Consider the following 15829-nt stretch of genomic DNA (forward strand, 5'->3'; position numbering starts at 1 on the left):
GTAACCCGTACCCCTGTGAGAGTCAGTTTGTGTGGGACCCGTACCCCAGTGAGAGTCAGTGTGTGTGGAACTGTACCCCAGTGAGAGTCAGTGTGTATGGGACCCGGACCCCAGTGAGAGTCAGTGTGTGTGGAACCCGTACCCCAGTGAGAGTCAGTATGTGTGCAACCCGTACCCCAGTGAGAGTCAGTGTGTGTGGGACCCGTACCTCAGTGAGAGTCAGTGTGTGTGGAACCCGTACCCCAGTGAGAGTCAGTGTGTGTGGAACCCGTATCCCAGTGAGGGTCAGTGTGTGGGACGCGTACCCCAGTGAGAGTCAGTGTGTGGAACTGTACTCCAGTGAGAGTCAGTGTTTGTGGAGCCCATACCCCATGGAGAGTCAGTGTGTGTGGGACGCGTAACCCAGTGAGAGTCATCAGTGTGTGTGGAACATGTACCCCAGTGAGAGTCAGTGTGTGTGGAACATGTACCCCAGTGAGAGACAGTGTGTGTGGGACCCGTACCCCAGTGAGAGTCAGTGTGTGTGGGACCTGCACCCCAGTGAGAGTCAGTGTGTGTGGGACCCCTACCCCAGTGAGAGTCAGTATGTGTGGAACCCATACCCCATTGAGAGTCAGTGTGTGTGGGACCCGTACCCCAGTGAGAGTCAGTGTGTGTGGGACCCGCACCCCAGTGAGAGTCAGTTTGTGTGGGACCCGTACCCCAGTGAGAGTCAGTGTGTGTGGAACTGTACCCAGGTGAGAGTCAGTGTGTGGGGGACCCGTACCCCAGTGAGAGTCAGTGTGTGTGGGACCCATACCCCAGTGAGAGTCAGTGTGTGTGGGACCCGCACCCCAGTGAGAGTCAGTGTGTGTGGGACCCGTACCCGAGTGAGAGTCAGTGTGTGTGGAACCCGTACTCCAGTGAGAGTCAGTGTGTGTGGGACCCGTACTCCAGTGAGAGTCAGTGTGTGTGGGACCCGTACCCCAGTGAGGGTCAGTATGTGTGGGACCCGTACCCCAGTGAGGGTCAGTGTGTGTGGGACCTTTACCCCAGTGAGAGTCAGTGTGTGTGGAACCCGTACCCCAGTGAGAGTCAGTGTGTGTGGTACCCGTACCCCAGTGAGGGTCAGTGTGTGTGGGACCCGTACTCCAGTGAGAGTCAGTGTGTGTGCAACTGTACCCCAGTGAGAATCAGTGTGTGTGGGACCCGTACCCCAGTGAGAGTCAGTGTGTGTGGGACCCGTACCCCAGTGAGGGTCAGTGTGTGTGGAACCCGTACCCCAGTGAGAGTCAGTGTGTGAGGGACCCGTACCCCAGTGAGAGTCAGTGTGTGTGTGACCCGTACCCCAGTGAGGGTCAGTGTGTGGGGGATCCGTACCCCAGTGAGAGTCAGTGTGTGTGGGACCCGTACCCCAGTGAGAGTCAGTGTGTGTGGGACCCGTACCCCAGTGAGAGTCAATGTGTGTGGGACCCGTACCCCAGTGAGGGTCAGTGTGTGTGGGACCCGTACCCCAGTGAGAGTCAGTGTGTTTGGAACCCGTACCCCAGTGAGAGTCAGTGTGTTTGGAACCCGTACCCCAGTGAGAGTCAGTGTGTTTGGAACCCGTATCCCAGTGAGAGTCAGTGTGTGTGGGACCCGTACCCCAGTGAGAGTCAGTGTGTGTGGGACCCGTACCCCAGTGAGAGTCAGTGTGTGTGGGACCCGTACCCCAGTGAGAGTCAGTGTGTGTGGGTCCCGTACCCCAGTGAGAGTCAGTGTGTTTGGAACCCGTATCCCAGTGAGAGTCAGTGTGTGTGGGACCCGTACCCCAGTGAGAGTCAGTGTGTGTGGGACCCGTACCCCAGTGAGAGTCAGTGTGTGTGGGACCCGTACCCCAGTGAGAGTCAGTGTGTGTGGGACCCGTACCCCAGTGAGAGTCAGTGTGTGTGGAACCCATACCCCATTGAGAGTCAGTGTGTGTGGGACCCGTACCCCAGTGAGAGTCAGTGTGTGTGGGACCCGCACCCCAGTGAGAGTCAGTTTGTGTGGGACCCGTACCCCAGTGAGAGTCAGTGTGTGTGGAACTGTACCCAGGTGAGAGTCAGTGTGTGGGGGACCCGTACCCCAGTGAGAGTCAGTGTGTGTGGGACCCATACCCCAGTGAGAGTCAGTGTGTGTGGGACCCGCACCCCAGTGAGAGTCAGTGTGTGTGGGACCCGTACCCGAGTGAGAGTCAGTGTGTGTGGAACCCGTACTCCAGTGAGAGTCAGTGTGTGTGGGACCCGTACTCCAGTGAGAGTCAGTGTGTGTGGGACCCGTACCCCAGTGAGGGTCAGTATGTGTGGGACCCGTACCCCAGTGAGGGTCAGTGTGTGTGGGACCTTTACCCCAGTGAGAGACAGTGTGTGTGGAACCCGTACCCCAGTGAGAGTCAGTGTGTGTGGTACCCGTACCCCAGTGAGGGTCAGTGTGTGTGGGACCCGTACTCCAGTGAGAGTCAGTGTGTGTGCAACTGTACCCCAGTGAGAATCAGTGTGTGTGGGACCCGTACCCCAGTGAGAGTCAGTGTGTGTGGGACCCGTACCCCAGTGAGGGTCAGTGTGTGTGGAACCCGTACCCCAGTGAGAGTCAGTGTGTGAGGGACCCGTACCCCAGTGAGAGTCAGTGTGTGTGTGACCCGTACCCCAGTGAGGGTCAGTGTGTGGGGGATCCGTACCCCAGTGAGAGTCAGTGTGTGTGGGACCCGTACCCCAGTGAGAGTCAGTGTGTGTGGGACCCGTACCCCAGTGAGAGTCAATGTGTGTGGGACCCGTACCCCAGTGAGGGTCAGTGTGTGTGGGACCCGTACCCCAGTGAGAGTCAGTGTGTTTGGAACCCGTACCCCAGTGAGAGTCAGTGTGTTTGGAACCCGTACCCCAGTGAGAGTCAGTGTGTTTGGAACCCGTATCCCAGTGAGAGTCAGTGTGTGTGGGACCCGTACCCCAGTGAGAGTCAGTGTGTGTGGGACCCGTACCCCAGTGAGAGTCAGTGTGTGTGGGACCCGTACCCCAGTGAGAGTCAGTGTGTGTGGGTCCCGTACCCCAGTGAGAGTCAGTGTGTTTGGAACCCGTATCCCAGTGAGAGTCAGTGTGTGTGGGACCCGTACCCCAGTGAGAGTCAGTGTGTGTGGGACCCGTACCCCAGTGAGAGTCAGTGTGTGTGGGACCCGTACCCCAGTGAGAGTCAGTGTGTGTGGGACCCATACCCCAGCGAGAGTCAGTGTGTGAGGGGCCTGTACTCCAATGAAATATTTCAACAGTTTCAGGAGAGGAAGGGAGAAATCGGTCAAAAAAGATGAATTTTAAAAAAACAATAAAATTTGTTAAAGTTCAACGACCTTTTTGTCCGCTGTGAGCCTCAGAAATGCTCCTTACCCAGACCAACATTTTTAGAGATGACTCATGCAGCAAATGACTGTGTTTCTGTTTGTGGCCTGTGTGTTGTGGTTGCTTGGCCTGTTCTTGAGGCAGCCGCTAAGCCCAAGTGAGAAAACCAATGGCTGCTGATTATATTGGTGGTTCCGGACTCAGACAGGATTTCAGTGACTGATGCACACAGGCTCCAGTCAATCGCCCACACATCGACCATCTTGACCTACAATCTGTGGCACGGCAAAATAACGTCACTTCCATGGGGGCATTCCAAAGTCAGTATTGTTGTGAAATGGGGCAATGGCTTCTTGGGCTGCATAGCGTTGCCAAGAAGGCTGGGGCTGGGGACGCTGGCACACAACACGGAACTCAATGGCAGGAATGCACAAAGGTTACATAAAGGAACTCAATCCCTAACTATGGGCGTACCTACACCATATGGACGGCAATGGTTAAAGGAGTCAACTCCCCACCACCTTCTTGAGGGATGGACATTAAATGCTTATTTTTCCAATGATTCGCACTTCCTACATATACATTTTTTTAATGGAGCTGTCCTATTTTGCTTTCAATAATCTATTCCTAATTTAAAACAAAAATTCTTTCAGCAGGAGGCATGGTGGGCAGAGCTTGGGTGGCATAGCCAGGGTGTATCATAGCCAGACAACATAGTGCCACTGTGCCAGAACTTGATGCTGTAATATTGCATTCTGATGTCAATGTATCAAGGTTTTTATACCAGGGTCTGGAAGTATATGGGTTTTGTTTGTTGAACTCCTCACATGGTGCTTTCTTAGATTTCTCTTGGGATTGAATGGGAAAGATGGGAAGATGACTCACTCTCTGTCCACCAATGCCAAAGCTGTTTAGGCAGTATTCCGAAGCGCTGGTAGTGGGGCACTGCCAAACTTCCAGCTTGCGAAAAGCGCCATGGCAGAGGGGTAGATCTTTCAGAACCCTTTTCTTCACAGAAGGAATTAGTTTGAGCAGAATAATAAATATCTCCAAACACAAACCTCTTTGCACTGCAGATTCTGATACAGGTTTGTTAATTCTGAGCAATTACAAATTTATGTTTAAATAAAGTGGGCTTGGTGTGGGACACAGCAGAAATGGGAAGTCAGAGTTTTATTCTCAGTCTGAGATAGCCCCAGTTAAATTCTGCTCCATCCAGGATTAGGGAGATGAAAAACCACAGCTGAGTTCCTCCTTGCTTCAGGAAAGAGGTTTGTGTGGTTATCAGTTGAAGGAGGGATCCGGTTTTGCACTAAACCCTCCTCAAAAGCTGAATTAACAATCCCTTTCAATAAAATTGGTAACTGGGGTATTCCCATGGAACCATAAGTCTCGAGAGAGTCAGCACTTCAAAAGAAGAGGCTCAAAACTAGGTGGACAAAGAGAGACAAGGTAAAAATAAATTTTACCCACTGGTACTGCAAGTACTTGAAGGGATTTTTGGGAACCTTCCCATTGATGCTCAGTCACATCAGCAACCTCAGCTCTACAATTCCTGTTCAATTTCTTTCCAATAATTTGGAACCTGGTGAGTGGGAGCACGGAGGCTTCGGAGCCTGGGAACTAAATCCACCGACGCCTGCACTTAATTCAGTTCACTCCTGTGATTCTCATTCTTTCAAGAATACACCCACTAGCCCTGAACCATCCCTGGCCGTCTCTGCTCCCCACCATCCCATTTTTGTCAAAGGGGCCAACAGCGCTCACAGCTTTAGGGAAGTAAAGGGGATGGACGGGTAGTCCCGACCCTGTGCTCTTTAATAATGATGGAATCACAGAAGGGACAAGAACTTTTGAGATAACAGCAGATTCTCAAGCAAACCAAAATGGTATCTCTTTAAGGCTCCCAAGTGAGCCACGATAAGGCAACAAAAAGAAACTGCTCACGCACACAGCTGCTCTCCTGACCTCAGGAATGAAACAACTGTGGCATTGCAACATGCTTAAATTCTTAAACAGAAACAAACAAGAAATGAAGTCGATGTCAGGACGACCCTGATACAGCAGCTTTGAGGCCTTCTGTTTGTCAGTGTGTGAAATTGGTGGGGATTCAGGGCGGATTTGTCAACCCTGGAGAATCAGAAATCCCAAAGGGCATAGCCACATTTCACAAGTCTGCAAAAACTGGAAGCTATAGGATAAAGCATATGAATGCGCCCCCCCCCACAGATGACAGTCTCTCACTCTGGACGTTACTGGAGGGGGAAGAGTGAGATCATGTTCGATATTCCATTATTGGCTGCAGTCAATCTTGTGCAAAAACAAAAAGGTTACTGGCTCCGATCTTAGTGAGAGGTAGGGGGTGGGGCGGGGGAGAGGGGGTTTAGTTGAAACTTGTGGGGAAAAGGCTGAGGGGCTGGTTTTCATTGGTGGGCAGTGGTGAGCGGTAACCCTCGAAGTTGCGTGGGATGCTTCCGCTGGTGGAGCCGGAGCTGTTGCTCAAGGTCTCGATACTTCCTTCACGCTGGAGTTCTGTAAGAGAAACACGAGAGAAGCCATTCAGCCATCGGGGGCATTGCAGATCAACAGGAAACCAAACCCTCCCTGGCAATTTTACCCTCTGGTTTTCTTTGCTAACTTTCCCTTTCCTGAGGTGGAGAATCACCTCGGGGATACAGTTTCGCAAATAACTGCCACCCACTTGTTTCGCTCCCAAGCAGCCATTTTCCAGGTAAGAAGACGAAAAGAAGAAAAAGCTTGCAATTAGATAGAGCCTTTAACAGCTCCGAAAGCCTCTGAAGCTTAACAACGAATTAAATACTTTTTGAATTGTAGTGACTGTTGTAACCTAGGAAACAGGGTAGGCAGGCTGAACACAGCAAGATCCAACTACAACAACATGATAAACGATAATCTGTTGTTTCGTGATGTTGCTTGAGGAATAAATACAGGGCAATACGCTGAGGAGAACTCTCTTGCCCTTCTTTGAAATAGCACTACGGGGGGGGGTTTCTATCGAACTGGGAGGGCTAGAAAGTCTCATTCAGGAACAGGACCCCTGGCTGATTTCCCCCCACCACTGCGATGAAATGCAGAACAGCAACCAATTAGGATGTGTCACCCAGCTGAATCAGCTAACTCAGTAAAGGCCATGGACTGAACCAGGCCTGTGAGACTCAGTCCCACACTGGACTGTGTAATTACACACTGAGTCATTGGGTACTGGAAGTACATTCTTCGCTGAAAACTGCAGGAAGGACTCCCATTAAACGAGTACTGAGAGAAAAAATTATATCGAGGGGTGCTTTACACCCCACTCTGTGACTCACTGCCTTGGCTAAAAATCTCTCAATAAGAGGCAACATCTGGAAACTATGCTTGAAGTTTGCTTTTGATTACTGAACTGAATGTTTAATCTATTTAGTATTCCTGCATACTGCAGGCACTGTTTCCTGATCCAGGAAATGTGGAGGGGGCAGGTGGTGTATTTCTGGGTTCACACTAATGCATCTCTGTCACCCAGATGCCATTGAGTGGGGAGCCTGATATTTCTTCCATGGAGAAGGATCCTCTTTAAGCTTCTCCACTGCCACATACTGCTCCCAGACGGCAGAGGCAATCCTGGGAGCTGCCCGGAGTGTATCAGACATTCTACTCACAACTCACTGGGTGTTTCACACCAGCTAAGTAACATCCTTGGCCTGATTAATGCTGTGGGCACAAGATGCAGAAGACACATATGCCAACAAACGTTGGGCTGCGGTCAATGACTTGGCATTTGGTGGGATCACAGGGACTGACCCTCTGTCACAGCCAATCACTACCACTGTGCCAGCAAACTCCTTTATTTGAGACTGCCATTTTTTTTGATTTAAAAACAATTTATATTTTCAAATATTTCCAATTAAGAGGCAATTTAGTGTGGCCAATCCACCTGCCCTGCATATCTTTGGGTTGAGGGGGTGAACCCCACGCAGACACAGGGAGAATGTGCAAACTCCAAATGGACAGTGACCAGGGGCGGGATTCTCCGCAATCGGCAGGATGTCCGCCGACCGGCGCCAAAAACGTAGCGAATCAGTCCGGCATCGCGCCGCCCCAAAGGTGCGTAATTCTCCGCATCTTGAGGGGCTGAGCCCTCACCTTGAGGGGCTAGGCCCGCGCCGGAGTGATTTCTGCCCCGCCGGCTGGCGGGAAAGGCCTTTGGCGCCCCGCCAGCTGGCGCGGAAATGACTTTGCCGTGCGACGCATGCACGGGAGCGTCAGCGGCCGCATCACGGCATCCCCGCGCATGCGCAGTGGAGGGGGTCTCTTCCGCCTCCGCCATAGTGAAGACCATGGCGAAGGTGGAAGGAAAAGAGTGCCCCCACGGCACAGGCCCGCCCGTGGATCGGTGGGCCCCGATCGCGGGCCAGGCCACCGTGGGGGCACCCCCCGGGGCCAGATCGCCCCGCGCTCCCCCCCAGGACCACGGAGCCCACCCGCGCCGCCTTGTTCCACCGTTCGAAAGGTGGTTCAATCCACGCCGGCTGGCGTGGGTTGACAGCGGCGGGACTTCGGCCCATCGCGGACTGGAGAATCACCGGGGGTGGGCCCGCCGACCAGCGCGGCGCGATTCCCGCCGCCGCCGAATTCGGGACACGGCGGGGGCAGGATTCACGCCGGCCCCCAACAATTCTCCGCCCCGGTGGGGGGTCGGAGAATCGCGCCCCAGGGCCGGGATTGAACCCGGGTCCGCAGCGCTGTGAGGCAGCAGTGCTAACCACTGCACCACCGTGCTGCCATGTTTTGAGACTGCCTTGATATTCTTTTTACCTGTCATATTGTCCCTCAGCCTGTCATCTCAGGTACCAAATGAGCCACTTTCTGACACCAGCTGCCAATGTATCACCCATCAGTATGCGGTAAAAGTCCGGACATTTAGGCAATCATATCCAATTGTGATTTCAGCAGAAATGCCTTGACTCAGAGACTGATGTGACTGACAAAATCGCTACCACAATTAATGATTGAGATGAATAGCATAGATGCATTTAAGGGGAAGTTAGATCAATACATGAGGAGAAAGGAACAGAAGGATATTCTAATAAAGTGAGATGAAGACTAAAGACCCCCGGAGAGAGAAAATAAACGCATCATCTCTATCTTAAATCAGACCTCGTATTCTTAAACCGTGTCCTTTAGTTTTGTCCCCCCTCCATGATACTCTAGGTTGGTGGTGCAGAGTTGGAAAATTCTCTGTTTGGAGCTCATGCACATGTCCCTGATTTCTGGATGTTACCCCATAGTTAGTGGATCTGGAGGTGAGTCCTGACAGTCAGGGAGAAAAATATATAAATGCTACAATCTCACTACTTCTGCTGGTGTCTAACCTGCCATTGGCCTCTAATGTTAACCCTGTAAGAGGAAATAGAGTCGGAGATAGGTCCATTCATTCCAAAATCCATAGCATGTACATCCCACCCAACACAAGGCAAAAAGCCTGGGGTCTGATGCCATCTGGGCAGGGGAGGGGGTTTATTGTATGATGGAAAGTGAGGGATAGTCAGGCCCTGACTCTCCTGGTAAGAAGGGCCCTACTGATGCTCTTTAGAGGTATGCTGACTGTACCACGAGTAAAAAATAAGTTACCTTTCTTTGAGGAGTCCATGCCTACGCTGACAAGGTAGGCCCAACCCCTGCCCATCCTGAGGTCAGATGTGAGTGCGTGAAACAAATTCAGAGTGACTGTTCTACTACAGGGCTCTAAGTCTCCTGGTTACCAGGTGGAAAGAGTCCTACATGAAGCGGCTTTGGGCAGTTTCAACCAAATTCCTGTGGATTCTGATCCAAAGCTTAAAACTGCAAATTGTTTGACACAAAACTAGCTTCATCATCCAGAGATGACTAAAGCATGAGTTTGCTGAGAGAGGGATGGTGAAGTTGGACTGTTCTTTATAGAGTCTGGCTTGTGACAATGCAATAATACAGCATAGAAGAGGGCAGCACGGTGGCGCAGTGGTTAGCACTGCTGCCTCACGGCGCCGAGGTCCCAGGTTCGATCCCGGCTCTGGGTCACTGTCCGTGTGGAGTTTGCACATTCTCCTCGTGTTTGCGTGGGTTTCGCCCCCACAACCCAAAGATGTGCAAGCTAGGTGGATTGAACATGCTAAATTGCCCCTTAATTGTAAAAAAATGAGTTGGGTACACTAAATCTATTAAAAAACCAAAAACAAAATACAGCATACGAGAGCCACTCGACCCATCATTTAAGCGCTCGCCGTCCAATTAGTCCTATTCACCCTGCTCTTTGCCCATATCCCTGCACATGTTTTACCTTTTACGTTTTATCCAATTTCCTTTTGAAAGTTTAAAAAAAAAATATTTCTTATTCTCTCCCTTTTTCACATTTTTTCCCAAATTTACACCCACCAACAACAAACAATAATCACTAACAAATATGTCAATCCCCATATCAAAACAATGATCCCATCCTCCCACCAAACCCCAAACATTAGCCCGCATGTTCACATAAACAAATAGCAAAAAGGAATCAGGAATCACCCATAGTCACTATTAACACACACAGCCCCCCTCCCTCAACCCTCCCATCCACCCCCCCCCCCTCCAAACTAATGTTCGATGTTATCCAGTTCTTGAAAGTGCATGATGAATAATGCCCATGAATTGTCGAACCTCTCCATCCTTCCCCTCAGTTCAAACTTAACCTTCTCAAGAGTCAAGTATTCCAACAAGTCCCCCCGCCACACCAGGGCACAGGGTGGAGAGGTTGCTCTCCATCCAATCAGGATCCGCCTTCGGCCGATCAACGAGGCAAAGGCTACAACATCTGCCTCCGCATCCTATTCCAACCCTGGCTAGTCCGACACCCCGAATATGGCCTCCCGGGGGCCCGGGTCCAGTTTCACGTGCACCGCTTTAGAAATTAAACAAAAAACCTCCTTCCAGTAATCCTCTAGCTTTGGACAGGATCAAAACATATGAATATGATTAGTGGGCCCCCCTCCCGCAACGTTCACACACATTTCTACTCCTCCAAAGAATCGGCTCATCCTCGCCCTCGTGAGGTGTGCTCTGTATACCACCTTCAGCTGTATCAGCCCCAACCTCGCGTACGAGGTGGAGGCATTCACTCTCCGGAGCACCTCACACCAGAACCCCTTCTCCATATCCTCTCCCAACTCTTCCTCCCACTTTGCTTTGATCCCTTCCAGAGGTGCCTTCTCCTCTTCCAAAATAGCTCCGTAAACCGCTGACACTACCCCCTTCTCAAGTCCCCCTGTCGTCAGCACCTCCTCCAGCAATGTGGAGGCCAGCTCCACCGGGAAGCACTGTATCTCCTTTCTGGCAAAATCTCGAACCTGCATGCATCTAAACATTTCCCCCTGCTCCAGCCCATGCTTCACTTCCAGCTCCTTCAATCCTGCAAACTGACCCCTAAGAAACAAATCTTTTAGCGTCTAAATCCCCTTCTCCTCACATTTCCGGAAATTTCCATCCCACCTCCCTGGCTCAAATCTGTGGTTCCCCCTGAATTGGGATTTCCCTTGACCCTGCCCCCAACCCGAAGTGTTGGCGAAACTGCCTCCAAATTCTCAATGAGGCTATTATTACCTGACTCCCTGAATACTTCCCCGGGGCTATCGGGAGCGGCGCTGTTGCTAGTGCTTTCACCTAGTGCTGGGAGGTGAGTAGTGAATTTAAAAACTCTTACCTTTACAGGAGCAGCCCTTTGGATTTCGGCGGCAGCGGTGCGCAGGGGCCTTCTGGGAGGTGAGTAGTGAATTTAAAAACTCTTACCTTTACAGGAGCAGCCCTTTGGATTTCGGCGGCAGCAGTGCGCAGGGGCCTTCTGGGAGGTGAGTAGTGAATTTAAAAACTCTTACCTTTACAGGGGCAGCCCTTTGGATTTCGGCGGCAGCGGTGCGCAGGGGCCTTCTGGGAGGTGAGTAGTGAATTAAAAAACCCTTACCTGGTCCCGTGTCTGTTCTTTTCTGTTTTATTTGTTTTTATATAAGGCGGGAACCGGAAGTTCGACCCGCGGACCTCTGGGAAGTCCCCCCCCCCAACCAATAAATTCTGGTGGAGAGGAAACCCAAGACACTACACGTGTAGTGTCTCCCACCCGCCCTCCTCCTCTAACCTAATAATAAGACCCATTGGTGTGAGGTAAGTGCCATATTATATTATTATATTATTAGCATTGTGCAGGTCAAGGTTCGGAGGTGGAGGAGCAGTCTCTGTCAGCGAGAGAACCTGAGAACATCTAAGACACTCAGAAGGTAAGAAGGTAAGTAAGTGATTTTTACTTATTTTTACTTTTATACCTTTTTTCAAATTGTGTGTGTCGGGGGGAAACTGAAGTGACATCACAGAAAAGTTGTGGCTAGTATTTGGTAATTAATTAAACATAATAACTTAATTATAATTTAGAGGGATATCTAAGCCAGAGATCGGAGAGTATTATAGTTAGCTATCGCATTTCTATTAGAAACCTAGTGCTAGGAAACAGATAGTTGACAGTAACTTTGACATTTAAAAAAAAAAGACAAATTTTAATTTTAATTTTAATTAATTGACGCAATGTCAGTTAGAGGGATGCTGTGCTCTGACTGTGAGATGTGGCAGGTCCGGGAGGCTTCCAGCGTCCCGGATGGCTTCATCTGCAGAAAGTGCACCCAACTGGAGCTCCTCACAGACCACATGGTTCGGTTGGAGCAGCAATTGGATGCACTTAGGAGCATGCAGGTGGCGGAAAGCGTCATAGATCACAGTTATGTAAATGTGGTCACACCCAAGGTGCAGGCAGAGAAATGGGTGACCACCAGAAAGGGCAGGCAGTCAGTGCAGGAATCCCCTGTGGTTGTCCCCCTCTCGAACAGATATACCCCTTTGGATACTGTCGGGGGGGATAGCTTATCAGGGGAAAACAGCAGCAGCCAGAGCAGTGGCACCACGGCTGGCTCTGATGTTCAGAAGGGAGGGTCAAAGCGCAGAAGAGTAATAGTAATAGGGGACTCTATAGTCAGGGGCACAGATAGGCGCTTCTGTGGACGTGAAAGAGACTCCAGGATGGTATGTTGCCTCCCTGGTGCCAGGGTCCAGGATGTCTCCGAACGGGTAGAGGGCATCCTGAAGGGGGAGGGCAAACAGGCAGAGGTCGTTGTACATATTGGTACTAACGACATAGGCAGGAAGGGGCATGAGGTCCTGCAGCAGGAGTTCAGGGAGCTAGGCAGAAAGTTAAAAGACAGGACCTCTAGGGTTGTAATCTCGGGATTACTCCCTGTGCCATGTGCCAGTGAGGCTAGAAATAGGAAGATAGAGCAGCTAAACACGTGGCTAAACAGCTGGTGTAGGAGGGAGGGTTTCCATTATCTGGACCACTGGGAGCTCTTCCGGGGCAGGTGTGACCTGTATAAGAAGGACGGGTTGCATCTAAACCGGAGAGGCATAAATATCCTGGCCGCGAGGTTTGCTAGTGTCACACGGGAGGGTTTAAACTAGTATGGCAGGGGGGTGGGCACGGGAGCAATAGGTCAGAAGGTGAGAGCATTGAGGGAGAACTAGGGAATAGGGACAGTGTGGCTCTGAGGCAGAGCAGACAGGGAGAAGTTGCTGAACACAGCGGGTCTGGTGGCCTGAAGTGCATATGTTTTAATGCAAGGAGCATTACGGGTAAGGCAGATGAACTTAGAGCTTGGATTAGTACTTGGAACTATGATGTTGTTGCCATTACAGAGACCTGGTTGAGGGAAGGGCAGGATTGGCAGATAAACGTTCCAGGATTTAGATGTTTCAGGCGGGATAGAGGGGAATGTAAAAGGGGAGGTGGAGTTGCGCTACTTGTTCGGGAGAATATCACAGCTGTACTGCGAGAGGACACCTCAGAGGGCAGTGAGGCTATATGGGTAGAGATCAGGAATAAGAAGGGTGCAGTCACAATGTTGGGGGTATACTACAGGCCTCCCAACAGCCAGCGGGAGATAGAGGAGCAGATAGGTAGACAGATTTTGGAAAAGAGTAAAAACAACAGGGTTGTGGTGATGGGAGACTTCAACTTCCCCAATATTGACTGGGACTCACTTAGTGCCAGGGGCTTAGACGGGGCGGAGTTTGTAAGGAGCATCCAGGAGGGCTTCTTAAAACAATATGTAGACAGTCCAACTAGGGAAGGGGCGGTACTGGACCTGGTATTGGGGAATGAGCCCGGCCAGGTGGTAGATGTTTCAGTAGGGGAGCATTTCGGTAACAGTGACCACAATTCAGTAAGTTTTAAAGTACTGGTGGACAAGGATAAGAGTGGTCCGACGATGAATGTGCTAAATTGGGGGAAGGCTAATTATAACAATATTAGGCGGGAACAGAAGAACATAGATTGGGGGCGGATGTTTGAGGGCAAATCAACATCTGACATGTGGGAGGCTTTCAAGTGGCAGTTGAAAGGAATACAGGACCGGCATGTTCCTGTGAGGAAGAAAGATAAATACGGCAATTTTCGGGAACCTTGGATGACGAGTGATATTGTAGGCCTCGTCAAAAAGAAAAAGGAGGCATTTGTCAGGGCTAAAAGACTGGGAACAGACGAAGCCTGCGTGGAATATAAGGAAAGTAGGAAGGAACTTAAGCAAGGAGTCAGGAGGGCTAGAAGGGGTCACGAAAAGTCATTGGCAAATAGGGTTAAGGAAAATCCCAAGGCTTTTTACAAGTACATAAAAAGCAAGAGGGTAGCCAGGGAAAGGGTTGGCCCACTGAAGGATAGGCAAGGGAATCTATGTGTGGAGCCAGAGGAAATGGGCGAGGTACTAAATGAATACTTTGCCTCAGTATTCACCAAAGAGAAGGAATTGGTAGATGTTGAGTCTGGAGAAGGGGGTGTAGATAGCCTAGGTCACATTGTGATCCAAAAAGACGAGGTGTTGGGTGTCTTAAAAAATATTAAGGTAGATAAGTCCCCAGGGCCTGATGGGATCTACCCCAGAATACTGAAGGAGGCTGGAGAGGAAATTGCTGAGGCCTTGACAGAAATCTTTGGCTCCTCGCTGTCTTCAGGGGATGTCCCGGAGGACTGGAGAATAGCCAATGTTGTTCCTCTGTTTAAGAAGGGTAGCAAGGATAATCCCGGGAACTACAGGCCGGTGAGCGTTACTTCAGTGGTAGGGAAATTACTGGAGAGAATTCTTCGAGACAGGATCTACTCCCATTTGGAAGCAAATGGACGTATTAGTGAGAGGCAGCACGGTTTTGTGAAGGGGAGGTCGTGTCTCACTAACTTGACAGAGTTTTTCGAGGAGGTCACTAAGATGATTGATGCAGGTAGGGCTGTAGATGTTGTCTATATGGACTTCAGTAAGGCCTTTGACAAGGTCCCTCATGGTAGACTAGTACAAAAGGTGAAGTCACACAGGATCAGGGGTGAGCTGGCAAGGTGGATACAGAACTGGCTAGGCCATAGAAGGCAGAGAGTAGCAATGGAGGGATGCTTTTCTAATTGGAGGGCTGTGACCAGTGGTGTTCCACAGGGATCAGTGCTGGGACCTATGCTCTTTGTAGTATATATAAATGATTTGGAGGAAAATGTAACTGGTCTGATTAGTAAGTTTGCAGACGACACAAAGGTTGGTGGAATTGCGGATAGCGATGAGGACTGTCGGAGGATACAGCAGGATTTAGATTGTCTGGAGACTTGGGCGGAGAGATGGCAGATGGAGTTTAATCCGGACAAATGTGAGGTAATGCATTTTGGAAGGTCTAATGCAGGTAGGGAATATACAGTGAATGGTAGAACCCTCAAGAGTATTGAAAGTCAAAGAGATCTAGGAGTACAGGTCCACAGGTCATTGAAAGGGGCAACACAGGTGGAGAAGGTAGTCAAGAAGGCATACGGCATGCTTGCCTTCATTGGCCGGGTCATTGAGTATAAGAATTGACAAGTCATGTTGCAGCTGTATAGAACCTTAGTTAGGCCACACTTGGAGTATAGTGTTCAATTCTGGTCGCCACACTACCAGAAGGATGTGGAGGCTTTAGAGAGGGTGCAGAAGAGATTTACCAGAATGTTGCCTGGTATGGAGGGCATTAGCTATGAGGAGCGGTTGAATAAACTCGGTTTGTTCTCACTGGAACGAAGGAGGTTGAGGGGAGACCTGATAGAGGTATACAAAATTATGAGGGGCATAGACAGAGTGGATAGTCAGAGGCTTTTCCCCAGGGTAGAGGGGTCAATTACTAGGGGGCATAGGTTTAAGGTGAGAGGGGCAAGGTTTAGAGTAGATGTACGAGGCAAGTTTTTTACGCAGAGGGTAGTGGGTGCCTGGAACTCGCTACCGGAGGAGGTAGTGGAAGCAGGGACGATAGGGACATTTAAGGGGCATCTTGACAAATATATGAATAGGATGGGAATAGAAGGATACGGACCCAGGAAGTGTAGAAGATTGTAGTTTTGTCGGGCAGCATGGTCGGCGCGGGCTTGGAGGGCCGAAGGGCCTGTTCCTGTGCTGTAC

General features: G+C 50.5%; 1 protein-coding gene and 1 long non-coding RNA gene across 4 annotated transcripts in view; one reads left to right on the forward strand and one right to left on the reverse strand.

Annotated features, from left to right (window-relative positions):
* LOC140386983 (uncharacterized) overlaps positions 1–15829 on the forward strand; it is a 99132-nt gene that overhangs the window by 59043 nt on the left and 24260 nt on the right. The gene's annotated exons all lie outside the window — the stretch shown is intronic.
* The window catches only part of bcas3 (BCAS3 microtubule associated cell migration factor), a 1250799-nt gene continuing 1240066 nt past the window's right edge, over positions 5097–15829 (reverse strand). For all 3 annotated transcript variants that reach the window (XM_072469937.1, XM_072469940.1, XM_072469936.1), the window contains one exon: positions 5097–5858. In XM_072469937.1, the coding sequence (XP_072326038.1) occupies positions 5710–5858 (149 nt within the window). In that variant the 3' untranslated portion in view covers positions 5097–5709. The remainder of the gene's footprint in view (positions 5859–15829) is intronic.

The sequence above is a fragment of the Scyliorhinus torazame genome, chromosome 12 (genome assembly GCF_047496885.1).
Source record: "Scyliorhinus torazame isolate Kashiwa2021f chromosome 12, sScyTor2.1, whole genome shotgun sequence".
Classification (NCBI taxonomy): Eukaryota; Metazoa; Chordata; class Chondrichthyes; order Carcharhiniformes; family Scyliorhinidae; genus Scyliorhinus; species Scyliorhinus torazame.